General features: G+C 50.3%; 1 protein-coding gene across 1 annotated transcript in view; it reads left to right on the forward strand.

Moving 5' to 3' along the window:
• The window catches only part of MROH1 (maestro heat like repeat family member 1), a 101,282-nt gene that overhangs the window by 13,072 nt on the left and 60,396 nt on the right, over window positions 1–27,814 (forward strand). Inside the window, exons 6-17 of the mRNA XM_069005627.1 lie at window positions 1,561–1,712; window positions 3,175–3,315; window positions 5,134–5,226; window positions 6,423–6,501; window positions 8,276–8,389; window positions 8,817–8,890; window positions 11,939–12,058; window positions 18,612–18,722; window positions 20,653–20,800; window positions 20,923–20,963; window positions 23,988–24,123; window positions 26,130–26,182. Of these exons, the coding sequence (XP_068861728.1) occupies window positions 1,561–1,712; window positions 3,175–3,315; window positions 5,134–5,226; window positions 6,423–6,501; window positions 8,276–8,389; window positions 8,817–8,890; window positions 11,939–12,058; window positions 18,612–18,722; window positions 20,653–20,800; window positions 20,923–20,963; window positions 23,988–24,123; window positions 26,130–26,182 (1,262 nt within the window). The remainder of the gene's footprint in view (window positions 1–1,560; window positions 1,713–3,174; window positions 3,316–5,133; window positions 5,227–6,422; window positions 6,502–8,275; window positions 8,390–8,816; window positions 8,891–11,938; window positions 12,059–18,611; window positions 18,723–20,652; window positions 20,801–20,922; window positions 20,964–23,987; window positions 24,124–26,129; window positions 26,183–27,814) is intronic.

The following is a 27,814-nucleotide window of genomic DNA, read 5'->3' on the forward strand; positions in this document are numbered from 1 at the left end:
CTTAAAAATTCCTCAAAATTCCTAAAAGTTTGCAACAATTTCCAAAAATCCCTAAAAATTCCCCAGAATTCCTAAAAATTCCTAAAAATTCGCAAAAATTCCCCCAAATTCCCCCAAATTTCTAAAAATTCACAAAAATTCCCCCAAATTCCCCCAAATTCCTAAAAATTCACAAAACTTCCTGCAAATTGCCCAAAATTCCAAAGGATTTCCCAAAAATTCCCCCCAAAAATTCCTAAAAATTCCCCAAAAAATCCCCCCAAAATTCCTAAAAATTCCCCAAAATTCCCAAAAATTCCCCAAAAATCCCGACCCTTCCTGAAGCTTCCAAAAAGCTTCCACAAAGCTTGTAAAAATTCCTAAAAATTCCCTTAAAATTGCAAAAAATTCCCAAAAAATTCCAAAAAATTCCCAAAAAATTCCCAAAAAATTCCCCAAAAATTCCCCAAAATTCCCCAAATTCCCCCAAATTCCCCAAGGATTCCCGGCATTCCCGGTTTTCCGCAGCCCTGCAGCGCTTCAGCGAGAGCATCCAGGAGTATTTGGCCAACCTGGACCAGGCCCCGGATCAACCCTTCCCAAAATTCCCCCAAATTCTCCAAAATTCCTAAAAATTTTTCAAAAATTCTTAAAAATTCCTCAAAATTCCTAAAAGTTTGCAACAATTTCCAAAAATCCCTAAAAATTCCCCAGAATTCCTAAAAATTCCTAAAAATTCGCAAAAATTCCCCCAAATTCCCCCAAATTTCTAAAAATTCACAAAAATTCCCCCAAATTCCCCCAAATTCCTAAAAATTCACAAAACTTCCTGCAAATTGCCCAAAATTCCAAAGGATTTCCCAAAAATTCCCCCCAAAAATTCCTAAAAATTCCCCAAAAAATCCCCCCAAAATTCCTAAAAATTCCCCAAAATTCCCAAAAATTCCCCAAAAATCCCAACCCTTCCTGAAGCTTCCAAAAAGCTTCCACAAAGCTTCTAAAAATTCTTAAAAATTCCCTTAAAATTGCAAAAAATTCCCTTAAAATTGCAAAAAATTCCAGAAAATTCCCCAAAAATTCCCCAAAAATTCCCCAAAATTCCCCAAATTCCCCCAAATTCCCCAAGAATTCCCGGCATTCCCGGTTTTCCGCAGCCCTGCAGCGCTTCAGCGAGAGCATCCAGGAGGATTTGGCCAAGCTGGACCAGGCCCCGGATCAACCCTTCCCAAAATTCCCCCAAATTCTCCCAAATTCCTAAAAATTCACAAAACTTCCTGCAAATTGCCCAAAATTCCAAAGGATTTCCCAAAAATTCCCCCCAAAAATTCCTAAAAATTCCCCAAAAAATCCCCCCAAAATTCCTAAAAATTCCCCAAAAATCCCAACCCTTCCTGAAGCTTCCAAAAAGCTTCCACAAAGCTTGTAAAAATTCCTAAAAATTCCCTTAAAATTGCAAAAAATTCCCAAAAAATTCCAAAAAATTCCCAAAAAATTCCCAAAAAATTCCCAAAAAATTCCCAAAAATTCCCCCAAATTCCCCCAAATTCCCCCAGAATTCCCGGCATTCCCGGTTTTCCGCAGCCCTGCAGCGCTTCAGCGAGAGCATCCAGGAGTATTTGGCCAACCTGGACCAGGCCCCGGATCCCACGATCCGCAGGGACGCCTTTGCCCAGGAAATCGGCGCCGCCTTCGAGCTCCTGTTCTCGGCCTGGCTGCAGCACCGCGAGGCCAAGGTGGGAGCGCCGGGATCGGGGTCGGGATCGGGGTCGGGATCGGGATCGAGCGGGATCGGGGTTGGGATTGGGATTGGGATCGATCGGGATCGGGGTCAGGATCGGGATCGATCGGGATCAGGGTTGGGATTGGGATTGGGATCGATCGGGATCGGGGTTGGGATCGGGATTGGGATCAAGCGGGATCGGGGTTGGGATCGTGGTTGGGATCGATCGGGATCGGGGATGGGATTGGGGTCGAGTTCGGCCAGGATTGAGGTTGGGATTGGGATCGGGATCAGGATTGGGATTGATTGAGATCGGGGTTGGGATCGGGATTGGTTGGGATTGGGATCGGGATTGGCGTCAGGCTTGGAATTGGGATCGGAATCGGGATTGGGATCGATTGGGATCGGAATCGGGATCGGGGTTGGGATCGGGATTGGGATTGGTCGGGATTGGGATCGGGATTGGCACCAGGATTGGGATTGGAATCAGAATCGGGATTGGGATCAGTCGGGATCGGGATTGGGATTGGTCGGGATTGGGATCGATTGGGATCGGGATCGGGGTTGGGATTGGGATTGGGGTTGGGATTGGTCGGGATTATGGTCGGGGTTGCGGTTGGGATTGGGATTGGTTGGGATTGGGATCGGCACCGGGATTGGGATCGATTGGGATCGGGGATGGGATCGGTCGGGATTGGGATCGATCGGGATCGGGATCGGGATTGGGATTGGGATTGGGATTGGGATCAGGATTGGGATCAATCGGGATCGGGGTTGGGATCGTGGTTGGGATCGATCGGGATCGGGGATGGGATTGGGGTCGGGTTCGGCCAGGATTGAGGTTGGGATTGGGATCAGCATCAGGATTGGGATTGGGATCAGAATCGGGATTGGGATTGATTGGGATCGGGGTTGGGATCGGGATTGGGATTGGTTGGGATTGGGATCGGGATTGGCACCAGGCTTGGGATTGAGATCGGAATTGGGATTGGGATCAGTCGGGATCGGGATTGGGATTGGTCAGGATCGGGATGGATCGGGATTGGGGTCGGGATCGGGATTGGGATTGATCAGGATTGGAATCGGGGATCAGCACTGGGATTGGGATTGGGATTGGGATCGGAATCAGGGTCAATCAGGATCGGGACTGGGAAGGGGATTGGGCTTCGATTTGGATCGGGATTGGGATTGGGATTCGATTTGAGGAATTTTCGGGATGAAAGCGCCCTGAGGGTGGAATTTTCCGGGATAAACCCCCCTGGGTGTGAAATTTTCCCGGATATCCCCCCTGGGTGTGGAATCCTGGACTTGGACCCCCCCCGGATTGGGAATTTTCTGGGATGAGGCCCCTTGCGGGTGGAATTTGGGCTCCGAGACCTTCCCGGGGCTGGAATTTTTCGGGGATTTTTGGCCTTCCTGCGGAGTTTCCCGCCGGAATTCCGGGATTTTTCCCGCCGCTCTTCCCGGATTTCCAGGTGCGCCTGGCCGTGGTGGCGGCCCTGGGCCCCATGAGCTCCCTGCTTCCCGAGGAAAAGCTGGAAGAGCAACTCCCGAAGCTCCTGCCCGGAATTCTCGGCCTCTACAAGAAACACCCGGAGCCTTTTCCCATCTCCAAGGTCCGGGAATTCTTTCCCGGCCTCCGGAATGTTCCGGGAATCTTCTGGGAAGGGACGAAACCGGGATTGGAAGGATCCAGGGGGATCCAGGGTGGGATCTGCTACCGGGAAAGGAGGGGTGGGAAAAGAGGGAGTGGTGGGAATTTTGGGAATATCCGCCCTGGAAAAAGCGGGAATTCCGGGATTTGTGGCTTTGGGAAGGAGCTGAGGCTGAGGATTCCTGGGAGGAGATCGATTGGGATTGGGATTGGGATTGGGATTGGGATTGGGATTGGGATTGGGATTGGGATTGGGATTGGGATCAGGATTGGGATCAGGATTGATTGGGATTGGGATTGGGATCAGGGTTGATTGGGATTGGGATTGGGATCAGGATTGGGATCAGGATTGGGATCAGGATTGATTGGGATTGGGATTGGGATTGACCGGGATTAGGATAGGGATTGGGATTGGAATCGAGATCGGGATTGGGATCGATCGGGATTGGGATCAGGATCAGGATCGGCGTCGTGATTGGGATTGGGATTGGGGTCAGGATTGATAGGAATTGGGGTCGGGATTGGGTTGGGATTGGGATTGGGATCGGGATTGGAATCAGAGTCTTGATTGGGATTGGGATCGGGATCAGGATTGATTGGGATTGGGATTGATCGGGATTGGGATCAGGGTCATGATCGGGATTGGGATTGATCGAGATCCGGATTGGGATCAGGATTGGATTCGGGGTCTTGATTGGGATTGGGATTGGGATTGATCGGGATCAGGATTGGGATCGGGATTGATTGGGATTGGGATTGGAATCAGGGTCGTGATCAGGACTGGGATTGGGATTGATTGGGATTGGGATTGGGATTGGGATTTGGATCGCGATCGGGGTCATGATTGGGATTGGGATTGGGATTGGGATTGGGATTGATCAGGATCAGGATTGAGATCGGGATTGATTGGGATTGGGATCAGGATTGGAATCAGTGTTGTGATCACGACTGGGATTGGGATTGATCGGGATTGGGTTTGGGGTCGGGATGAGGGTCATGATTGGGATCGGGATCGGGATTGATCGGGTTTTGGATCGGGATTGATTTGGATCAGGATTGGGATTGGGATTGATTGGGATTGGGATTGGAATTGATTGGGATTGGGATTGGAATTGATTGGGATCAGGATCGGGATTGGGATTGATCGGGATTGGGATCGTGATTGGGTTCGGGGTCATGATTGGGACTGTGGTTGGGATTGATTGGGATCAGGATTGGGATCGGGCTCGATTGGGATCAGGATCGGGATCGATTGGGATTGGGATTAGGATTGGGATTGATTAGGATTGCAATTGGGATTGGGATCGGGATCAGGATTGGGGTCACGATCGGGATCAGGATCGGGATCGAAGGTGGGAAATTCCCCATCCCAGCGGGAATCCCGGCGGCTCCGAGGCACCGGGAAACATTCCCGGGGATCCCTGGAATGTGGGGCTGGCGCAGGATTTCCGGGAATATCCCCTCGGATCGAGGGATCTCCCGATCCCTCCGCCTTTCCCGGGATTTTTCCCGTGATTTTTCCTGGGATTTTTCCCGGGATTTTTCTGGGTTTTTCCCGGGGTTTTTCCCCAGGATTTTTCCAGGATTTTTCCCAGGATTTTTCCCGAGATTTTGTCGGGATTTTTCCCGGGATTTTTCCCGGGATTTTTCTGGGATTTTTCCCGGGATTTTTCTGGGATTTTTCCTGGGGTTTTTCCTAGGATTTTTCCCAGGATTGTTCTGGGATTTTTCCTGGGATTTTTCTGGGATTTTTCCCGGATTTTCCGGCTCCTTCCCACAGAGCCTTTGCCAGATCCTGGAATCCTCGGTGGCCGTCGGCAGCCGGAGCTTGGAAGCGCAGCTGGAGCCGCTCCTGGGAACGCTGCTCCCACAGGTCGGGAATTCCCGCCGGGAATTTCCCCTTTGGAATCCTCCCCTTCCCCCACCCCTTGCTGGGATTTTTTCCAGGATTTTTCTGGGATTTTCTGGGTTTTTTCTGGGGTTTTTCTGAGATTTTTGCAGGATTTTCCCCAGATTTTTCTGGTTTCTTTTCTGGGATCTTTCTGGGATTTTTCTGGTTTCTTTTCTGGGATCTTTCTGGGATTTTTCTGGGATTTTTTCCCGGATTTTTCCGGGATTTTTCCAGGATTTTCCCTAGATTTTTCTGGGATTTTTTCTGGGATTTTCTGGGTTTTTTCCAGGATTTTTCTGGGGTTTTTCCAGGATTTTTCTGGGGTTTTTCTGGGATTTTTTTCTGAGATTTTTCTGGGATTTTCTGGGTTTTTTCCAGGATTTTTCTGGGGTTTTTCAGGATTTTTCTGGGATTTTCCCCAGTTTTTTCTAGGATTTTTTCCTGGATTTTTCTGAGATTTTTCCAGGATTTTGCCCGTATTTTTCTGGGATATATCCCCGGATTTTTCTGGGGTTTCTCCAGGATTTTTCTGGGATTTTCCCCAGATTTTTCTGGTTTTTTTTTCCAGGATTTTTCCAGGGTTTTTCTGGGATTTTTCCAGGATTATTTCCGGGGTTTTTCTGGGATTTTTCCTGGATTTCTGGGATTTTTCCCAGGTTTTTCTGGGATTTTTTCCTGGATTTTTTTGGGGTTTTTCCGAGAATTTTCCGTGATTTTTTCCCAGATTTTTCTGGGATTTTCTCCCAGATTTTTGTTTTTTCTGGGATTTTCTTGGGATTTTCCTGGACTTTTTCTGTGATTTTCCCATATTTTTCCAGGATTTTTTCCAGGATTTTTTCTGGGATTTTTCCCGGGATTTTCCTGGGCTTTTTCTGTGACTTTTTCTGTGACTTTCCTGGGATTTTTCCATGATTTTTCCAGGATATTCCCAGGATCTTTTCTGGAATTTTTCCCAGCTTTTTCCCAGCTTTTTCCCAGCTTTTCCTGGGATTTTTCCTGCATTTTTCCTGGATTTTCCCGGATTTTAATCCCAGATTTTCCCCAGATTTTCCTCTGATTTTTCTGGGCTTTCCCCCAGATTTTCCTGGGATTTTCCTGGGATTTTTCTGGGATTTTTCCAGCACTCTTTCCCGGACTTTTTCCCGGACTTTTCCCAGATTTTCCCCATTTTCCCGCAGATTTGCGCTCCGGCCGATCCCAACGTTCCCACGAGCGCCAAGAACCACACGGAGCTGCTGCGCTGCTTCTCCGTCCTGGGTGAGCCATTCCCGGAATTCCATGGATTTTTCCAGAGCCTCCGGAGCTGGAGGAGCCCCCCGAGAATTCCGGAGCCGGAAAAGGCCCCGGAACAGGCCGGAATCGCCATTCCCGGCTGGATTTGGAGCTGGGGGGGCTTTGGGGGGATTTTCCGGGATCCACGGAAAAACGGGAATGGGATTTTCCCCCCGGATCGTTTTGGGGACAGGGATGGGGATCCGGAGGCGGGAACAGGGAGATTCCCACATTCCCACATTCCCAGCCCCAGGAAAAACCGGGAAGGGCCCTGGGGGAAAGGGGGAGGGGGGGGAGGGAATTCCCAACCTCTGGAATTCCAGGATCCCCAAGGGGCTGAGGGACAAATTCCCCCGTCCCAGAATCCCAAATTCCCCAATCCCAGCATCCCAAATTCCCCAATTCCAGAATCCCAAACTCCCCATTCCCAGAATCCCAAACTCCCCAATCTCAGAATCCCAAATTCCCCAATTTCAATCCCAAATTCCTCAATTCCAGAATCCCAAACTCCCCAATCCCATAGTCCCAAATTCCCTGATTCAGTACCAAACTCCTCATTCCCAGAATCCCAAATTCCCTGATTTCATTCCCAAATTCCTCATTCCCAGAACCCCAAATTCTCCATTCCCAGAACCCCAAATTCCCTGATTTCATTCCCAAACTCCTCATTCCCAGAACCCCAAATTCCCTGATTTAATTCCCAAATTCCCCATTCCCGGAATCCCAAACTCCCCATTCCCAGAACCCCAAATTCCTCATTCCCAGAACCCCAAATTCCCTGATTTAATTCCCAAATTCCCCATTCCCAGATTTCCAAATTCCCTGATTTCATTCCCAAATTCCCCAATCCCAGAACCCCAAATTCCCCAATTTGAATCCCAAACTCCCCATTCCCAGAATCCCAAATTCCCTGATTTCATTCCCAAATTCCGCATTCCCAGAACCCCAAATTCCCCAATTTCAATCCCAAACTCCTCATTCCCAGAATCCCAAATTCCTCATTCCCAGAACCCCAAATTCCCTGATTTAATTCCCAAATTCCCCAATCCCAGAACCCCAAATTCCCCAATTTGAATCCCAAATTCCCCATTCCCAGAACCCCAAATTCCCTGATTTAATTCCCAAATTCCCCATTCCCAGAATCCCAAATTCCCTCATTAAATTCCCAAATTCTCCAATCCCAGAATCCCAAATTCCCTGATTTCATTCCCAAACTCCCCATTCCCAGACCCCCAAATTCCCCATTCCCAGACCCCCAAATTCTCCAATCCCAGAATCCCAAATTCCCTGATTTCATTCCCAAACTCCCCATTCCCAGACCCCCAAATTCCCCATTCCCAGAACCCCAAATTCCCCGATTTCATTCCCAAATTCCCCATTCCCAGAACCCCAAATTCCCCGATTTCATTCCCAAATTCCCCATTCCCAGAACCCCAAATTCCCCATTCCCATAATCCCAAATTCCCTGGTTTCATTCCCAAACTCCCCAATCCCTGAACCCCAAACTCCCCATTCCCAGACCCCCAAATTCCCCATTTTCCTTCCCCGAATCCTCGGAGGGAATTTCCGCCTCCTCCCGAACCCGCGGCAATCCCGGATCCGCCTTCACCTGGAATTTTGGGAATCCTCCCCCCGCAATTCCCGCCTGGAATCCCCATCCCCCCCTCCCCCCGCCTTTGGACTGAACTGGGGCCTTTTCCATGGCCGAGAATTCCATGATTTCCCCCCCGTAAATCCCGTGGATTCCGTCCCTTCCCAGCCTGCTCCTTCCCGGATCGCCTCCTGCTTTTCCTGCTCCCCAAACTCGAGAGCGGCTCCGAGCGCGTCCGCGTGGGATCGCTGCTCATCCTGCGCCAGATCATCAACAGCGCCCGTGAGTTCCCGGAATCCCGGCAATCCCGGGAATTCCGGCAATCCCAGGAATCCCGGGAATTCCGGCAATCCCGGGAATCCCGGCAATCCCAGGAATCCCGGCAATCCCAGGAATCCCGGCAATCCCGGGAATCCCGGCAATCCCAGGAATTCCGGCAATCCCGGGAATCCCGGCAATCCCGGGAATTCCGGCAATCCCAGGAATCCCGGCAATCCCGGGAATCCCGGCAATCCCGGGAATTCCGCCGCCGTTCCCCATCCCCACCCTCCCGCGGATACCGGGAACGGCGTCGGGATCGGCCCCGCCGGCCCTCGCTGGGGTTGGGATCGGGGAATTCCCGGCGGCAACGGCGCCAGCCCGGAGGTTCTTTCGGGATCCGGAGCCGTTCCAGGTGGAATTCCCGGGATTTTGGGGGTTTTTTTCCCAGCTTCCCAACTGGAGAGCAAGAAATCCTTCATCGTCTCTTCCGTGAAGTTCCCGCTGCAGGACGGCAGCAATAAGGTATCCGGGATTTTCCTGAGGAAATACCTGGGAATTCGGGATGGGCCCCGCGGGGCCCCCGCCATTCCCAAAGATTCCGAACCCAGCGGAATTCCCGGGATTGACATTCCCGGGAGTGCGGGAGGGCTCCCTTTGCCCAGCTTTTCCCGCCTTTTCCTGGCTTTTTTCCCGGTTTTTCCCGTTTTTCCCTCTTTTTTCCCACTTTTTTCCCTTTTTCTCCCATTTTTTTCCCATTTTCCCCCCTTTTTCTCCCCTTTTTTCCCACTTTCCCCCCCCTTTTTTCCTGGTTTTTCCCGTTTTTCCCTCTTTTTTCCCACTTTTTCCCCTTTTTTCCCGTTTTTTTTCCCCATTTTCCCCCATTTTTCCCAGTTTTTCCCATTTTTTCCAATTTTCCCCCATTTTTCCCAGTTTTTCCCATTTTTTCCCGTTTCCCCCCCTTTTTCCCCTTTCTTTTCCCCTTTTTTTCCCCAGTTCTTCCTGTTTTTTCCCCTGTTATCCCCCTTTTTCCCCTTTTTTCCTGATTTTTCCCATTTTCCCCCCTTTTTCCCCAGTTTTTCCCATTTTCCCCTTTTTCCCCACTTTTATCCCCTTTTTCCCCCGATTTTTCCCATTTTCCCCCTTTTTCCCCACTTTTTTCCCCTTTTTTCTCCTTTCCCCCCCCTTTTTTGCCCATTTTGTCACTTTTCCCCCCACTTTTTTTTTCTTTCCCCATTTTTTCTTTTGTCCCCACTTTTCCCTGTTTTTTCCCCTTTTTTTTCCCATTTTTCCCCATTTTTCCCTTTTTTCTCCATTTTTCCCACTTTTTTCCCAGTTTTTTTCCCCTTTTTTCCTATTTTTTCCCCTTTTTCCCCCCCTTTTTTCTCAGTTCTTGCCATTTTTCCCCTTTTTTCCCCTTTTTTCCCCGATTTTTCCCATTTTGTCACTTTTTTCCCCTCTTTTTTTCCCCACTTTTTTCCCCCCACTTTTTTCTTTCTTTTCCCATTTTTTCTGCTTTCCCCCCCATTTTTCCCATTTTCGCCTGTATTTTCCCTTTTTTTCTCATTTTTCCCCATTTTTTCCTACCTTTTCCCATTTTTTCCTGTTTTTCCCAGTTTTTCCCAATTTTTCCCCCTTTTTACCCATTTTCCTCTCTTTTTTCCCAGTTCTTCCCATTTTCCCACTTTTATCCCCTTTTATCCCCTTTTTTCCCCATTTCCCCCCCTTTTTCCCCTTTTTTCTCCTTTTCCCCCCCTTTTTCCCCCTTTTTTGCCCATTTTGTCACTTTTTCCCCCCACTTTTTTTACTTTCCCCATTTTTTCTTCTTTTGTCCCCATTTTTTCCCATTTTCCCCCATTTTTCCCAGTTTTTCCCATTTTTTCCCATTTTTCCCCCTTTCTCCCATTTTTCCCCCCTTTTTTCCCAGTTCTTCCTGGTTTTCCCCCTTTTTCCCCTTTTTTCCCCGATTTTTCCCATTTTTCCCCCTTTTTTCCCAGTTTTTCCCAGTTTCCCACTTTTTTCCCACTTTTTCCCCTTTTTTTCCCATTTCCCCCCCTTTTTCCCGTTTTTCCCATTTTTCCCTCTTTTTTCCCACTTTTTTCTGTTTTTTCCCACTTTTTTCCCATTTTCCCCCCTTTTTTTCCCATTTTCCCCCCTTTTTTCCCAGTTTTTCCCATTTTTTCCCCTGCTCTTCCCCTTTTTTCCTGTGTTTTCCCCCCTTTTTTCCCAGTTCTTCCTGTTTTTCCCCCTTTTATCCCCTTTTTTCCCCTTTTTTTCCCCATTTTTCCCATTTTCCCCTCTTTTCCCCCATTTTTTCCCTTTGTTTCTCCCATTTTCTCCCCATTTCTCCCTGGTTTTTTCCCAGAATTCCCGCTGTTCCTGGAATTCCTGTTATTCCCTGGCATTCCCGTTATTCCCACCCCTCCTTCCCATTATTCCCACCTCTCATTCCCGTTATTCCTGGCCCTCATTCCCGTTATTCCCACCACTCATTCCTGGTTTTTCCGGGCTCTCATTCCCGTTATTCCCACCCCTCATTCCCATTTTTCCCACCACTCATTCCTGGTTTTTCTGGGCACTCAGTCCTGTAATTCCCGGCACTTATTCCCAGAATTCCCAGCACTCATTCCCGTTTTTCCCAGATCTCATTCCCGTTATGCCCACCCCTCATTCCCATTATTCCCACCCCTCATTCCCAGTTTTCCAGGCGCTCATTCCCTGTTTTTCGGGGCTCTCATTCCCATTATTCCCACTCCTCATTCCCATTATTCCCACCTCTCATTCCCGTTATTCCTGGCCCTCATTCCCGTTATTCCCACCACTCATTCCCGGTTTTTCCGGGCTCTCATTCCCGTTATTCCCACCACTCATTCCCATTATTCCCATCCCTCATTCCCATTATTCCCACCCCTCATTCCCGTTATTCCCACCCCTCATTCCCATTATTCCTGCCCCTCATTCCCGTTATTCCCACCACTCATTCCCATTTTTCCCAACACTCATTCCTGGTTTTTCCACCTCTCATTCCCGTTATTCCCACCACTCATTCCCGGTTTTTCCGGGCTCTCATTCCCGTTATTCCCACCCCTCATTCCCGTTATTCCCGGCTCTCATTCCCATTATTCCCACCCCTCATTCCCATTATTCCCACCCCTCATTCCCGTTATTCCCACCACTCATTCCCATTATTCCCACCTGTCATTCCTGTTATTCCCACCCCTCATTCCCATTATTCCCACCCCTCGTTCCCATTATTCCCATCCCTCATTCCCATTATTCCCACCACTCATTCCCATTATTCCCACTCCTCATTCCTGTTATTCCCACCCCTCATTCCCATTATTCCCACCCCTCATTCCCATTATTCCTGCCCCTCATTCCCGTTATTCCCACCACTCCTTCCCATTATTCCCACCCTTCGTTCCCATTATTCCCACCCCTCATTCCCATTATTCCCACCCCTCATTCCCGGTTTTCCAGGCCCTCATTCCCATTATTCCCACCCCTCATTCCCGTTATTCCCACCCCTCATTCCCGGTTTTCCAGGCCCTCATTCCCGTTTATTCCCGGCAGGTGAAGCGGGCGCTGCTGCAGCTCCTCAGTTCCATGGCTCCCCGCGGGTACCTGGAGCAGCCGGGGGCGGAAGCGCTCCTGGAATTCCTGGTCCGCCAGTGCGCCCTGCCCCCGGCCGCGGTGAGAATTCCCAGATTCCCCCTCCTTTTCCCCCTTTTCTCCCCAATTCCCCTCCTTTTCCTCCTTTTCTTCCCTTTTCCCCCTCCTTTTCTCCCCCTTTTCTCCCCAATTCCCCTTTTTTTCCCCCTTTTCTCCCCAATTCCTTCTCCTTTTCCCCCTTTTCTCCCCAGTTCCCCTCCTTTTCCTCCTTTTCTCCCCAATTCCCCTCCTTTCCCCCTTTTCTCCCCAATTCCCCTCCTTTTCCTACTTTTCTCCCCAATTCCCCTTTTTTTCCCCCTCCTTTTCCTCCTTTTCTCCCCAATTCCCCTCCTTTTCTCCCCCTTTTCTCCCCAATTCCCCTTTTTTCCCCCTTTTCTCCCCAATTCCTCTCCTTTTCCCCCTTTTCTCCCCAGTTCCCCTCCTTTTCCTCCTTTTCTCCCCAATTCCCCTTTTTTTCCCCCTTTTCTCCCCAATTCCCCTCCTTTTCCTCCTTTTCTCCCCAATTCCCCTCCTTTTCCTCCTTTTCTCCCCAATTCCCCTCCTTTTCCCCTTTTCTCCCCAATTCCCCCTCCTTTTCCTCCTTTTCTCCCCAATTCCCCTCCTTTTCCTCCTTTTCTCCCCAATTCCCCTCCTTTTCCCCTTTTCTCCCCAATTCCCCCTCCTTTTCCCCCTTTTCTCCCCAATTCCCCCTCCTTTTCCCCCTTTTCTCCCCAATTCCCCTCCTTTTCCTACTTTTCTCCCCAATTCCCCTTTTTTTCCCCCTCCTTTTCCTCCTTTTCTCCCCAATTCCCCTCCTTTTCTCCCCCTTTTCTCCCCAATTCCCCTTTTTCCCCCTTTTCTCCCCAATTCCTCTCCTTTTCCCCCTTTTCTCCCCAGTTCCCCTCCTTTTCCTCCTTTTCTCCCCAATTCCCCTTTTTTTCCCCCCTTTTCTCCCCAATTCCCCTCCTTTTCCCCCCTTTTCTCCCCAATTCCCCTCCTTTTCCCCCTTTTCTCCCCAATTCCCCTCCTTTTCCCCCTTTTCTCCCCAATTCCCCTCCTTTTCCCCCTTTTCTCCCCAATTCCCCCTCCTTTTCCCCCTTTTCTCCCCAATTCCCCCTCCTTTTCCCCCTTTTCTCCCCAATTCCCCTCCTTTTCCTCCTTTTCTCCCCAATTCCCCCTCCTTTTCCCCCTTTTCTCCCCAATTCCCCTCCTTTTCCTCCTTTTCTCCCCAATTTCCCCTCCTTTTCCCCCTTTTCTCCCCAATTCCCCTCCTTTTCCTCCTTTTCTCCCCAGTTCCCCTCCTTTTCCCCCTTTTCTTCCCTTTTCCCCCTCCTTTTCCCCCCTTTTCTCCCCAATTCCCCTCCTTTTCCCCCTTTTCTCCCCAATTCCCCTCCTTTTCCCCCTTTTCTCCCCAATTCCCCTCCTTTTCCCCCTTTTCTCCCCAATTCCCCCTCCTTTTCCCCCTTTTCTCCCCAATTCCCCCTCCTTTTCCCCCTTTTCTCCCCAATTCCCCTCCTTTTCCCCCTTTTCTCCCCAATTCCCCTCCTTTTCCCCCTTTTCTCCCCAATTCCTTCTCCTTTTCCCCCTTTTCTCCCCAATTCCCCTCCTTTTCCCCCTTTTCTCCCCAATTCCCCTCCTTTTCCCCCTTTTCTCCCCAATTCCCCTCCTTTTCCTCCTTTTCTCCCCAATTCCCCTCCTTTTCTCCCCCTTTTCTCCCCAATTCCCCTTTTTTCCCCCTTTTCTCCCCAATTCCTCTCCTTTTCCCCCTTTTCTCCCCAGTTCCCCTCCTTTTCCTCCTTTTCTCCCCAATTCCCCTTTTTTTCCCCCTTTTCTCCCCAATTCCCCTCCTTTTCCTCCTTTTCTCCCCAATTCCCCTCCTTTTCCCCTTTTCTCCCAAATTCCCCTCCTTTTCCCCCTTTTCTCCCCAATTCCCCTCCTTTTCCCCCTTTTCTCCTCAGTTCCTCTCCTTTTCCCCCTTTTCTCCCCAATTCCCCTCCTTTTCCCCCTTTCCTCCCCAATTCCCCTTTTTCCCCCTTTTCTCCCCAATTCCCCTCCTTTTCCCCTTTTCTCCCAAATTCCTCTCCTTTTCCCCCTTTTCTCCCCAATTCCCCCTCCTTTTCCCCCTTTTCTCCCCAATTCCTCTCCTTTTCCTCCTTTTCTCCCCAATTCCCCTCCTTTTCCCCCTTTTCTCCCCAATTCCCCCTCCTTTTCCCCCTTTTCTCCCCAATTCCCCCTCCTTTTCCCCCTTTTCTCCCCAATTCCCCTCCTTTTCCCCCTTTTCTCCCCAATTCCCCTCCTTTTCCCCCTTTTCTCCCCAATTCCTTCTCCTTTTCCCCCTTTTCTCCCCAATTCCCCTCCTTTTCCCCCTTTTCTCCCCAATTCCCCTCCTTTTCCCCCTTTTCTCCCCAATTCCCCTCCTTTTCCTCCTTTTCTCCCCAATTCCCCTCCTTTTCTCCCCCTTTTCTCCCCAATTCCCCTTTTTTCCCCCTTTTCTCCCCAATTCCTCTCCTTTTCCCCCTTTTCTCCCCAGTTCCCTCCTTTTCCTCCTTTTCTCCCCAATTCCCCTTTTTTTCCCCCTTTTCTCCCCAATTCCCCTCCTTTTCCTCCTTTTCTCCCCAATTCCCCTCCTTTTCCCCCTTTTCTCCCAAATTCCCCTCCTTTTCCCCCTTTTCTCCCCAATTCCCCTCCTTTTCCCCCTTTTCTCCTCAGTTCCTCTCCTTTTCCCCCTTTTCTCCCCAATTCCCCTCCTTTTCCCCCCTTTCCTCCCCAATTCCCCTTTTTCCCCCTTTTCTCCCCAATTCCCCTCCTTTTCCCCCTTTTCTCCCAAATTCCTCTCCTTTTCCCCCTTTTCTCCCCAATTCCCCTCCTTTTCCCCCTTTTCTCCCCAATTCCTCTCCTTTTCCTCCTTTTCTCCCCAATTCCCCTCCTTTTCCCCCTTTTCTCCCCAATTCCCCCTCCTTTTCCCCCTTTTCTCCCCAATTCCCCTCCTTTTCCCCCTTTTCTCCCCAATTCCCCTCCTTTTCCCCTTTTCTCCCCAATTCCTTCTCCTTTTCCCCCTTTTCTCCCCAGTTCCCCTCCTTTTCCCCCTTTTCTCCCCAATTCCCCTCCTTTTCCCCCCTTTTCTCCCCAATTCCCCTTTTTTTCCCCCTCCTTTTCCTCCTTTTTTCCCCAATTCCCCTTTTTCCCCCTTTTCTCCCCAATTCCCCTCCTTTCCCCCTTTTCTCCCCAATTCCCCCTCCTTTTCCCCCTTTTCTCCCCAATTCCCCCTCCTTTTCCCCCTTTTCTCCCCAATTCCCCTCCTTTTCCTCCTTTTCTCCCCAATTCCCCTCCTTTTCCCCCTTTTCTCCCCAATTCCCCTCCTTTTCCCCCTTTTCTCCCCAATTCCCCCTCCTTTTCCCCCTTTTCTCCCTTTTCCCCCTCCTTTTCCTCCTTTTCTCCCCAATCCCCCTCCTTTTCCCCCTTTTCTCCCCAATTCCCCTCCTTTTCCCCCTTTTCTCCCCAATTCCCCCTCCTTTTCCTCCTTTTCTCCCCAATTCCCCTCCTTTTCCCCCTTTTCTCCCCAATTCCCCTCCTTTTCCTCCTTTTCTCCCCAATTCCCCTCCTTTTCCCCCTTTTCTCCCCAATTCCCCTCCTTTTCCTCCTTTTCTCCCCAATTCCCCTCCTTTTCTCCCCCTTTTCTCCCCAATTCCCCTTTTTTTCCCCCTTTTCTCCCCAATTCCCCTCCTTTTCCCCCTTTTCTCCCCAATTCCCCTCCTTTTCCCCCTTTTCTCCCCAATTCCTTCTCCTTTTCCCCCTTTTCTCCCCAATTCCCCTCCTTTTCCCCCTTTTCTCCCCAATTCCTTCTCCTTTTCCCCCTTTCTTCTCCCCAATTCCCCTCCTTTTCCTCCTTTTCCTCCTTTTCCTCCTTTTTCCTCCTTTTCCCTCCTTTTCCCTCCTTTTTCCTCCCTTTTCCCTCCCCTTTTCCCTCCCTTTCCCCTCTTTTTTCCTCCCCTTTTCTCTCTTTTCCCTCCTTTTCTCCTTTTCCCTCTTTTTCCCTCTCTTTTTCTCCTTTTCCTTCTTTTCCCACCTTTTCCCCCCTTTTCCCTCCTTTTCCCTCCTTTTTCCTCCTTTTCCCTCTTTTCTCCCCTTTTTTCCTCCTTTTTTCTCCTTTCCGCCCTTCCCCCCTTTTTCCCTCTTTTCCCCTCCTTTTCCTGCTCCTTTTCCCCCTTTTCCCTTCCTTTTCCCCCTTTTTCCTCTTTTTCTCTCTTTTTCCCTCTTTTCCCCCTTTCCCTCTTTTTCCTTCTTTTTCCTCCTTTTCCCTCCTTTTCTTTCTTTTCCCCCTTTTTTTCCTCCTTTCTCTTCTCCTTTTCCCTCCTTTTCCCCCCTTTTCCTCCTTTTTCTCTCCTTTCCCCCCTTTTCCTTCTTTCCCCCCTTTTTCTCTCTCATTTTCCCTGTTTTTCTCTCCTTTTCCCTCTTTTTCCCCCCTTTTCCCTTTTTTCCTCCCTTTTCCCTCCCCTTTTCCCTTTTTTCCCTCCTTTTTCTCCTTTTTCCTCTTTTCCCTCCTTTTCCCTCCTTTTCCCTCTCCTTTTCCCTCTTTTTTCCTCCTTTTCCCTGCCTTCTCCTCTTTTTTTCCTCCTTTTCCCTCCTTTTTTCTCCCCTTTTCCGTCTTTTTCTTCCTTTTTCTCCTTTTTTTTTCTTTTCCTTCCTTTTCCCACCTTTTCCTTCTTTCCCCGTTTCCCCCTCTCATTTTCCCTGGTTTTCCCCCTTTTTCCCCCTTTTCCCTTTTTTCCCCCGTTTTTCCTCCCCTTTTCCCTTTTTTCCCTCATTTTTCTCCTTTTCCCTCTTTTTCCTCTCCCTTTTCCTCCTTTTCCCTCCCTTTCCCACCTTTCCCTCCTTTTCCCTCCTTCTCCCTTCTTTTCCCTCCTTTTTTCTCCCCTTTTCCGTCTTTTCCTCCTTTTTCTTCTTTTCCCACCTTTTCCCCCCTTTTCCCTCCTTTTCCTCTTTTCCCCCCTTTTCCCCTCTCATTTTCCATTTTTTCCCCCTTTTCCCCCCTTTTCTCTCTTTTCCCTCCTTTTCCCTCCTTTTTCCTCCTTTCCCCCTTTTCCCTCTTTTCCCCTCCTTTTCCCCCTTTTCCCCCTTTTCCCTCTTTTTCCTTCTTTTTCCCTCTTTTCCCCTCCTTTTTCCTCCTTTTCCCCTCTTTTCCCCTCCTTTTCCCTCCTTTTCCTTCTTTTCCCCCTTTTTTCCTTCTTTCTCTTCTCCTTTCCCCTCCTTTTCCCTCCTTTTTCTCTCCTTTCCCCCCTTTTCCCTCCTTTTCCCTCTTTTCCCACCTTCTCCCTCTTTTTCCTTCTTTTCCCCCCTTTTCCTCCTTTCTCCTCTTCTTTTTCCTCCTTTTCTCTCCTTTTCCTTTTCCCCCCTTTTTCCCTCTCATTTTCCTTGTTTTTCCCTCCTTTTCCTCATTTTTCCTCCTTTTCCTTCCTTTTTCCTCCCCTTTTCCCTTTTTTCTCTCCTTTTTCTCCTTTTTCCTCTTTTCTCTCCTTTTCCTCCTTTTACCCCCTTTTCCCTCTCCTTTTCCCTCTTTTTTCCTCCTTCTCCCTCCCTTCTCCTCCTTCTCCCTCCTTTTCCCTCCTTTTTTCTCCCCTTTTCCGTCTTTTTCTTCCTTTTTCTTCTTTTCCTTCCTTTTCCCACCTTTTCCTCCTTTTCCCTCTTTTTCCTTCTTTTCCCCCCTTTTTCCTCCTTTCTCTTCTCCTTTCCCCCTTTTCCCTCCTTTTTCCTCTTTTTCCCTCCTTTTCCTTCTTTCCCCCTTTTTCCCTCTCATTTTCCCTGGTTTTCCCCCCTTTTCCCCCTTTTCCCTTTTTTCGCCCCTTTTTCCTCCCCTTTTTCCTCCCCTTTTCCCTTTTTTCCCTCATTTTTCTCCTTTTCCCTCTTTTTCCTCTCCCTTTTCCTCCTTTTCCCTCCCTTTCCCACCTTTCCCTCCTTTTCCCTCCTTCTCCCTTCTTTTCCCTCCTTTTTTCTCCCCTTTTCCGTCTTTTCCTCCTTTTTCTTCTTTTCCCCCCTTTTCCCCTCTCATTTTCCGTTTTTCCCCCTTTTCCTCCCTTTTCTCTCTTTTCCCTCCTTTTCTTCCTTTCCCCCTTTTCCGTCTTTTCCCTCTTTTTCCTTCTTTTTCCCTCTTTTCCCCTCCTTTTTCCTCCTTTTCCCCTCTTTCCCCCTCCTTTTCCCTCCTTTTCCTTCTTTTCCCCCTTTTTTCCTTCTTTCTCTTCTCTTTTCCCCTCCTTTTCCCTCCTTTTTCTCTCCTTTCCCCCCTTTTCCCTCCTTTTCCCTCTTTTCCCACCTTCTCCCCCTTTTTCCTCCTTTTCTCTCTTTTCCCTCTTTTCCCCCCTTTTTCCCTCTCATTTTCCCCCTTTTTCCCCCTTTTCTCTCTTTTCCCTCCTCTTCCCTCCTTTTCCCTCCTTTTCCCTCCTTTCCCCCCTTTCCCCCCTTTCCCCCCTTTCCCTCCCTTCCCCCCCTTTTCTCCCCACCCCCCCTCATCCTCCTCCCATCCAATCCGGGATCCCCCTGCAGCGATCCCGACGCCCGGGATTTGTTTTTTTTCTGGGAATCGTCTCCCTTTCTCCCCCAGCCCCCCGGAATTCCAGAGGCGGATTCCGAGGACCCCACGAGCGACAGCATCCGGAGCATCAGCGTCAGCACCCTGCTGCTGCTCAGCACCACCGTGGACGGGATGAGCCACGTGCGTTTTCCCGGGAATTCCGCTTTTCTCCCGGGAATTCCCACCTCGGAATTCCCCCCCAAAAAAAAAAACCAAATAAACCAGAAAAGCCCCAAGCAAGCGCCCTTGGGAATCCCGGGATATTCCCTGCTCCCGGTGTTGGGATGGGTCGGGATCGCTCCCGATCCTCGCAGGAGTCGGGGTTGGGATTGGGATTCTTCCCGTGGGAGGGATCCCTCGAAAAGATGGGAATTCCGGGAGAATTCCGGGAGAATTCCGAGAGAATTCTGGGAGAATTCCAGAGCCTTTCTCCAGGGAGGGAATTCCCAAAGAATTCGGGATCGTCCCAGCCCTGGAAGATCCTGGGAATAGCGGGAGGTGTCCCTTGGGAATGGGATCATCCCAAAATCCCCTCCGTTCCCGGCCCATTCCCAGAATTCCGAGGCTGCATCGGCCCCTCCAGTAGGGACCAGTAGGGAATTCCCACATTCCCACATTCCCACCCCCTTATCCCGGATTTTCCCTCTCATCCCAATGGAATGGGCTGGGAATGGGTTGGGAATGGGTTTGGAGTAGGTTTGGAGTGGGTTGGGAATGGGTTGGGAATGGGTTTTTCTTCATTCCTGCTTTTCCCAGCTCTTTCCCAGCCCTTTTCCCTCTTTTCCCACTTTTCCCAGCCCTTTCCCATCCCTTTTCCCACTTTTCCCAACCCTTTCCCAACCCTTTTCCTGCTTTTCCCAACCCTTTCCCAGCCCTTTTCCCTCTTTTCCTGCCTTTCCCAGCCCTTTTCCAGCCCCTTTCCCGCTTTTCCCAGCCCTTTTCCCAACCCTTTTCCCATTTTTCCCAACCCTTTCCCAACCATTTTCCCACTTTTCCCAGCCCTTTTCCCACTTTCCCAACCCTTTCCCAGCCCTTTTCCCTCTTTTCCTGCCTTTCCCAGCCCTTTCCCAGCCCTTTTCCCAACCCTTTTCCCGTTTTTCCCAACCCTTTCCCAACCATTTTCCCACTTTTCCCAGCCCTTTTCCCACTTTCCCAACCCTTTCCCAGCCCTTTTCCCTCTTATCCTGCCTTTCCCAGCCGTTTTCCTGTTTTTCCCAGCCCTTTTCCCACTTTTCCCAGCCCTTTTCCCAGCCCTTTTCCTGTTTTTCCCAGCCCTTTTCCCACTTTTCCCAGCCCTTTTCCCACTTTTCCCAGCCCTTTTCCCAGCCCTTTTCCTGCTTTTCCCAGACCCTTTTCCCAACCCTTTTCCCAGCCCTTTCCCATCCCTTTTCCCGCTTTTCCCACTTTTCCCATCCCTTTTCCCACTTTTCCCAGCCCTTTTCCCACTTTTCCCACTTCTCCCATTCCTTTTCCCTCTTTTCCCAACCCTTTCCCAGCCCTTTTCCCACTTTTCCCAACCCTTTCCCAGCCCTTTTCCCATCTCTTTTCCTGCTTTTCCCAGCCCTTTTCCCATCCCTTTTCCCGCTTTTCCCAGCCCTTTTCCCAGCCCTTTTCCCAGCCCTTTCCCACTTTTCCCATCCCTTTTCCCACTTTTCCCAGCCCTTTTCCCACTTCTCCCAACCCTTTCCCAGCCCTTTTCCCACTTTTCCCACTTTTCACAGCCCTTTTCCCGTTTTTCCCAACCCTTTCCCAGCCCTTTTCCCACTTTTCCCACTTTTCACAGCCCTTTTCCCGTTTTTCCCAACCCTTTCCCAGCCCTTTTCCCACTTTTCCCAGCCCTTTCCCAGCCCTTTTCCTGCTTTTCCCAGCCCTTTCCCAACCCTTTTCCCACTTTTCCCAGCCCTTTTCCTGTTTTTCCCAGCCCTTTTCCCGCTTTTCCCAGCTTTTTTCCCACTTTTCCCATCCCTTTTCCCACTTTTCCCAGCCGTTTCCCATCCCTTTTCCCGCTTTTCCCATCCCTTTTCCCACTTTTCCCAACCCTTTCCCATCCCTTTTCCCGCTTTTCCCGCAGGTCCTGTGGCCCTTCCTGCTGGAATTCCTGATCCCGGCCGAGTTCGGAGCCGCCCTGACCCCGCTCTGCCGGAGCCTGACCTTCCTGGCCCTGAAAAACCGGGAAGAGCCGCGGGAAAACGCGGCCCCGCCGCGCTCCGAGCGCCGCGGTACATCCCGGAAAACCTCGGGAAAAATCCGGGATTCGGGGGGGGAAGGGAGGGGTGGGGTGGGGAATTCCGCAGGAATTGATTGTTTTCCCGGTTTTTTTTTTCCTTCCTTCTTTTCCCAGCCCATCCCCCTTCTCCCCAGGCTCTGACCACGCGGCTCCTGGTGAGTTCGGCTCCCGGAATTCCCGGGAATTCCCCAGGAATTCGGGTCCCACGGGGAGAAAAAGCGGGAAGGAGCAAATCCCTCCCCATCCCGGAATCGGTGCCGGAGAAGCCGGAGCGGCCTCGGTCCCGGGAGGAGAATCCCGGGATCGTCCCGAGGGTCCCGGAACAGCCCAGCATTCCCGGATTTCGGGATCATTCCCGGGTTTTGGGATCATTCCCTGATTTCGGGATCATTCCCTGATTCTGGGATGATTCCCTGATTCCGGCATTCCCTGGTTTCAGCATTCCCGGATTTCGGGATGAGTCCCTGGTTTTGGGATCATTCCCTGATCTTGGCATTCCCTGATTTTGGCATTCCATGATTTTGGCATTCCCTGATTTCGGGATCATTCCCTGATTTTGGGATCGTTCCCTGATTTTGGGAATCCCTGATTTTGCCATTCCATGATTTTGGGATGATTCCCTGATTTTGGGATCCCCTGATTTTGGGATCATTCCTTGATTTCGGCATTCCCTGATTTCCAGATTCCCTGATTTTGGCATTCCCTGATTTCGGGATGATTCCCTGATTTTGGCATTCCCTGATTTTGGGATCCTTCCCTGATTTCGGCATTCCCTGATTTTGGGATGATTCTCTGATTTCGGGTTCATTCCCTGATTCTGGGATGATTCCCTGATTTCGGCATTCCCTGGTTTCAGCATTCCCGGATTTCGGGATGAGTCCCTGATTTCCGGATTCCCTGATTTTGGGATCATTCCCTGATTTCGGTATTCCCGGATTTCCGGATGGTTCCTTGATTTCGGCGTTCCCTGGTTTCAGGATCATTCCCTGATTTTGGGATGGTTCCCTGATTTTGGGAATCCCTGATTTCGGGATGATTCCCTGATTTCAGCATTCCGTGATTTCGGGATCCTTCCCTGATTTCAGGATCATTCCCTGATTTCGGCATTCCCTGGTTTCTGGATGATTCCCTGATTTCCGGATTCCCTGATTTTGCCATTCCATGATTTTGAGATGATTCCTTGATTTTGAGATTCCCCGATTTCGAGTTCATTCCCTGATTTTGGGATGAGTCCCTGATTTTGGGATGATTCCCTGGTTTCTGGATTCCCTGATTCTGGGATCATTCCCTGATTTTGGCATTCCCTGGTTTCGGGATCATTCCCTGATTCCAGGATGATTCCCTGATCTTGGCATTCCCTGATTTTGGGATCGTTCCCTGATTTTGGGAATCCCTGATTTTGGCATTCCCTGATTTTAGGATGATTCCCTGATTTCGGGATGAATCCCTGATTTTTCCATTCCCTGATTTTGGTATCGTTCCCTGATTTCGGCATTCCCTGATTTCGGGATCATTCCCTGATTTTGGGAATCCCTGATTTTGCCATTCCATGATTTTGGGATGATTCCTTGATTTTGGGATCCCCTGATTTCAGGATCATTCCCTGATTTCGGGATGAATCCCTAATTTTGGCATTCCCTGATTTTGGGATGATTCCCTGATTTTCCCAGTTTTTAACCCCTTCCCCCCCAAATTCCCTCATTCCCAGCATCCCATTCCCACTTTTTCCTTTGGAATTCCCCCCCGTGCCTTTCCCAGCTCTCATTCCCGTTTTTCCCAGTTTTTAACCCCTTCCCACCTGAATTCCCTCATTCCCAGCTCAGATTCCCACTTTTCCCCCCGGAATTCCCACCCGTGCCTTTCCCAGCTCTCATTCCCAGTTTCATTCCTGTTTTTCCCAGTTTTTAACCCTTTCCCACCCCAAATTCCCTCATTCCCAGCTCAGATTCCCACTTTTCCCCCCAGAATTCCCATCCCTGCCTTTCCCAGCTCTCATTCCCAGTTTCATTCCCACTTTTCCCAATTTTTAACCCCTTCCCCCCCAAATTCCCTCATTCCCAGCATCCCATTCCCACTTTTTCCTTTGGAATTCCCCCCCGTGCCTTTCCCAGCTCTCATTCCCGTTTTTCCCAGTTTTTAACCCCTTCCCACCTGAATTCCCTCATTCCCAGCTCAGATTCCCACTTTTCCCCCCGGAATTCCCACCCGTGCCTTTCCCAGCTCTCATTCCCAGTTTCATTCCTGTTTTTCCCAGTTTTTAACCCTTTCCCACCCCAAATTCCCTCATTCCCAGCTCAGATTCCCACTTTTCCCCCCAGAATTCCCATCCCTGCCTTTCCCAGCTCTCATTCCCAGTTTCATTCCCACTTTTCCCAATTTTTAACCCCTTCCCCCCCAAATTCCCTCATTCCCAGCATCCCATTCCCACTTTTTCCTTTGGAATTCCCCCCCGTGCCTTTCCCAGCTCTCATTCCCGTTTTTCCCAGTTTTTAACCCCTTCCCACCTGAATTCCCTCATTCCCAGCTCAGATTCCCACTTTTCCCCCCGGAATTCCCACCCGTGCCTTTCCCAGCTCTCATTCCCAGTTTCATTCCTGTTTTTCCCAGTTTTTAACCCTTTCCCACCCCAAATTCCCTCATTCCCAGCTCAGATTCCCACTTTTCCCCCCAGAATTCCCATCCCTGCCTTTCCCAGCTCTCATTCCCAGTTTCATTCCCACTTTTCCCAATTTTTAACCCCTTCCCCCCCAAATTCCCTCATTCCCAGCATCCCATTCCCACTTTTTCCTTTGGAATTCCCCCCCGTGCCTTTCCCAGCTCTCATTCCTGCTCTCATTCCCACTTTTCCCACTTCACTTTTCCCAATTTTTAACCCTTTCCCACCCCAAATTCCCTCATTCCCAGCATCCCATTCCCACTTTTCCCCCCAGAATTCCCATCCCTGCCTTTCCCAGCTCTCATTCCCAGTTTTATTCTTTTTCCCAATTTTTAACCCCTTCCCCCCCAAATTCCCTCATTCCCCGTATCCCATTCCCACTGTTCCCAATTTTTAACCCCTTCCCCCCCAAATTCCCTCATTCCCAGCATCCCATTCCCACTTTTCCCCCCGGAACTCCCCCCCGTGCCGTTCCCAGCTCTCATTCCCGCTCTCATTCCCGCTTTTATTCCCGCTTTTCCAGGTGGTCTCCTCGCAGCCTTTCCTCGGGGGCGGCCGCGGCGCCGCCGCCCTGCGCCTGCTCCAGGCGCTCCGGCTCCATCCCGACCTGGAAAACCTCTGGAATAAGGAGATCCCGCTGCTGCTGGAGCACCTGGAAGGTGGGAAAAGGCTCCGGATCGAAGCGGCATTCCCGGGGGGTTTTTTTGGGATTGGGAAGCTCCCGAAAATGGGATTTTCCCGCTGGGTTTGGGATGGGGTTTTCCGGGTGCTGCCGATTCCCGGTTTCCCGGGAGTTGGGAATGGGGTGGGGGAATTTTGGGAATGGTTTGGGGTGGGTTTTGGGGGATTGGGAGGGGGAGGGGATGATGGGGTCAGGGGATGGGAAATACGGGATTGTGGGATTGTGGGATCCATGGGAATGATGGGATTATGGGATCCATGGGATTGTGGGATCCATGGGAATGGTGGGATTATGGGATTGTGGGATTGTGGGATCCATGGGAATGGTGGGATTATGGGATTGTGGGATTGTGGGATCCATGGGAATGATGGGATTATGGGATCATGGGAATCATGGGAATGATGGGATGGGATCCATGGGATCATTGGAATGATGGGATAATGGGATAATGGGATTGTGGGATCCACGGGGTCATGGGAATGATGGGATTATGGGATGTGTGGGAATAATGGGAATGATGGGATCATGGGATAATGGGATCAGGGGATGGGAATGATGGGATTATGGGATCTGTGGGATCCGTGGGGTCATGGGAATGATGGGATAATGGGATTTTGGGATCCATGGGGTCATGGGAATGATGGGATCGTGGGATTATGGGATCCATGGGATCATGGGATCCACGGGATGGATCATAGGATCGTGGGAATTAGGGATCATGGGATCCATGGGACCATGGGGATGGATGGAATTTCGGGCTCGTGTAGGAATTCCAAGGTCCTTAAGCTCATTCCCAACCCGGGGGAATTCCAAGCTCACCCCATTCCCGTGGGACGCTCCCAGGGCTCCGGGATTCTCTGGGAATTCCCTGGCGGGCAGGAATGGCTTCCCAAGATCCCAAAATTCCAGGGGGAAGCCATTGCCTGGCTCCTGCCCCTGCAGCCTTTATCCCAAGGCCCTCTCCAGCTGTGCTGGAAAAACCTCTGGAAAAGGCCCTGCAAGGGGCTCCGGGCTCTCCTGGAATTCCCCGGCTCCCCCTGCTCATTCCCAGCTCATTCCCAGCTCTCCCTTTATCCCATTCCCTCCATCCCGGGGGGTTCCAGCTGCCATTCCCGGCTCCCAGCGCAGCAACTCCGCGGCTTCATTCCCTAAAAACCCCCTCAAAATTCCCTAAAAACCCCCTCAAAATTCCCTAAAAGGACCCCTCAAAATTCCCTAAAAAAACCTCTGAAAATTCCCTAAAAAACCCCTAAAAATTTCCTAAAAGGACCTCTAAAAATTCCCTAAAAACTCCTGAAAATTCCTTAAAGACCCTCAAAATTCCCTAAAAACCCCTCAAAATTCCCTAAAAAAGACCCTGAAAATTCCCTCAAAAACCCCTGAAAATTGCCTAAAAACCTCTCAAAATTCCCTTAAAAAACCCTGAAAATTCCCTAAAAAAACTTCTGAAAATTCCCTAAAAAACCCCTGAAAATTCCCTAAAAAAACTTCTGAAAATTCCCTAAAAAGCTCTCAAAATTCCCTAAAAACCCCTGAAAATTCCCTCAAAAACCCCTGAAAATTCCCTAAAAAACCCCTCAAAATTCCCTAAATAACCCTCAGAATTCCCTAAAAAACCCTGAAAATTCCCTAAAAACCTCTCAAAATTCCCTAAAAACCCTGAAAATTCCCTAAAAATACCTCTGAAAATTCCCTAAAAAAATCCTCAGAATTCCCTAAAAAAACCTTTGAAAATTCCCTAAAAAACCCCTGAAAATTCCCTAAAAACCTCTCAAAATTCCCTAAACCCCCCCTGGCTCCTGCCTCTCCAGCCTTTATCCCAAGGCCCTCTCCAGCTGTGCCGGAGCCCCTGGAATTCTCCTGGAATTCTCCTTTCCCCAATCCTTTCCCTCGGGAATGCTCCCAGCCCCTCCCGCCCCCTTCCCGCATTCCCGCATTCCCGGATCCCTCGGAATTCCCGGGATCCCGCTTGTTTTTTCCCAGGGACCACGGAGGATTCCCTGTGCCAGCAGGAATGGGAAGAGAGGCTGCTCCAGGTGCGCGTCCCGGGAACGCCGGGAAAGCTTTTCCCTGGATTTCGGCTCTGGGAAAGGGGCGGGAAGCTCCGATCCCGGGAGCTTTTCCCATGGAATTGGGGAGGGAGAAGCTCTGGGAGCCGGGCAGGGCCTGGCCCGATCCCGAGGGAAAAGGGGCCGGGCGGCATTCCCGGGAATTTGGGATGGGGAACCGGGATTCCGAAGGGTCGGGGGCATTCCCGGGAATTTGGGATGGGGAACCAGAATTCCGAAGGGTCGGTGGCATTCCCGGGAATTTGGGATGGGGAACTGGGATTCCGAAGGGTCGGCGGCATTCCCGGGAATTTGGGATGGGGAACCGGGATTCCAAAGGGTCGGCGGCATTCCTGGGAATTTGGGATGGGGAACCGGGATTCCAAAGGGTCGGCGGCATTCCCGGGAATTTGGGATGGGGAACCGGAATTCCGAAGGGTTGGCGGCATTCCCTGGGATTTGGGATGGAGAACGAACATTCCAAAGGGAATTGGGGTGGGAAACCAGGATTCCACAGGGTCCTCAGCATTCCATGGGAATTTGGGATGGGGAGCGAGCATTCCAAAGGCTCCTCAGCATTCCAGGGGAATTTGGGATGGGAAATGAGGATTCCAAAGGGATCTGGGATGGAAAACTGGGATTCCACAGGGTCCTCAGCATTCCAGGAGAAATTGGGATGGAAAACGAGCATTCCAGAGGAATTTGGGATGGGAAACTGGGATTCCAAAGGGATTTGGGGTGGGAAACCAGGATTCCAAAGGTTTCTTAGACTTCCCTTGGGATTTGGGATGGGGAGCCGGCATTCCAAAGGGTCGGCGGCATTCCCTGGGATTTGGGATGGGGAACCGGGATTCCGAAGGCTCCTCAGCATTCCAGGGGAATTTGGGATGGGAAACGAGGATTCCAAGGGGATTTGGGATGGGGAACCAGGATTCCACAGGGTCCTCAGCATTCCACATGGATCTGGGATGGAAAACCAGAATTCCATGGGAATTTGGGATGGGAAACTGGGATTGCAAAGGGATTTGGGATGGGAACCAGAATTCCAAAGGTTTCTTAGACTTCCCTTGGGATTTGGGATGGAAAACTGGAATTCCGAAGGCTCCTCAGCATTCCATGGGAATTTGGGATGGGCAACGAGGATTCCAAAGGGATTTGGGATGGAAAACAGGGATTCCAAAGTCTCTTCAGCATTCCATGGGAAATTGGGATGGAAAACCAGGATTCCATGGGAAATTGGGATGGGGAGCCGGCATTCCAAAGGGTCGGCAGCATTCCAGGGGAATTTGGGATGGGAAACAAGGATTCCAAAGGGATTTGGGATGGGAAACCAGAATTCCAGAGGTTTCTTAGACTTCCCTTGGGATTTGGGATGGGGAACCGGCATTCCAAAGGTTGGACAGCGTTCCATGGGAATTTGGGATGGGAAACGAGGATTCCAAAGGGATCTGGGATGGAAAACTGGGATTCCACAGGGTCCTCAGCATTCCATGGGAATGTGGGATGGAAAAGGAGGATTCCAAAGGGATTCGGGATGGGAAACAGGGATTCCAAAGTCTCCTTAGCATTCCATGGGAAATTGGGATGGAAAACCAGAATTCCATGGGAAATTGGGATGGG

The sequence above is a fragment of the Aphelocoma coerulescens genome, chromosome 2 (assembly GCF_041296385.1).
Source record: "Aphelocoma coerulescens isolate FSJ_1873_10779 chromosome 2, UR_Acoe_1.0, whole genome shotgun sequence".
NCBI lineage: Eukaryota > Metazoa > Chordata > Aves > Passeriformes > Corvidae > Aphelocoma > Aphelocoma coerulescens.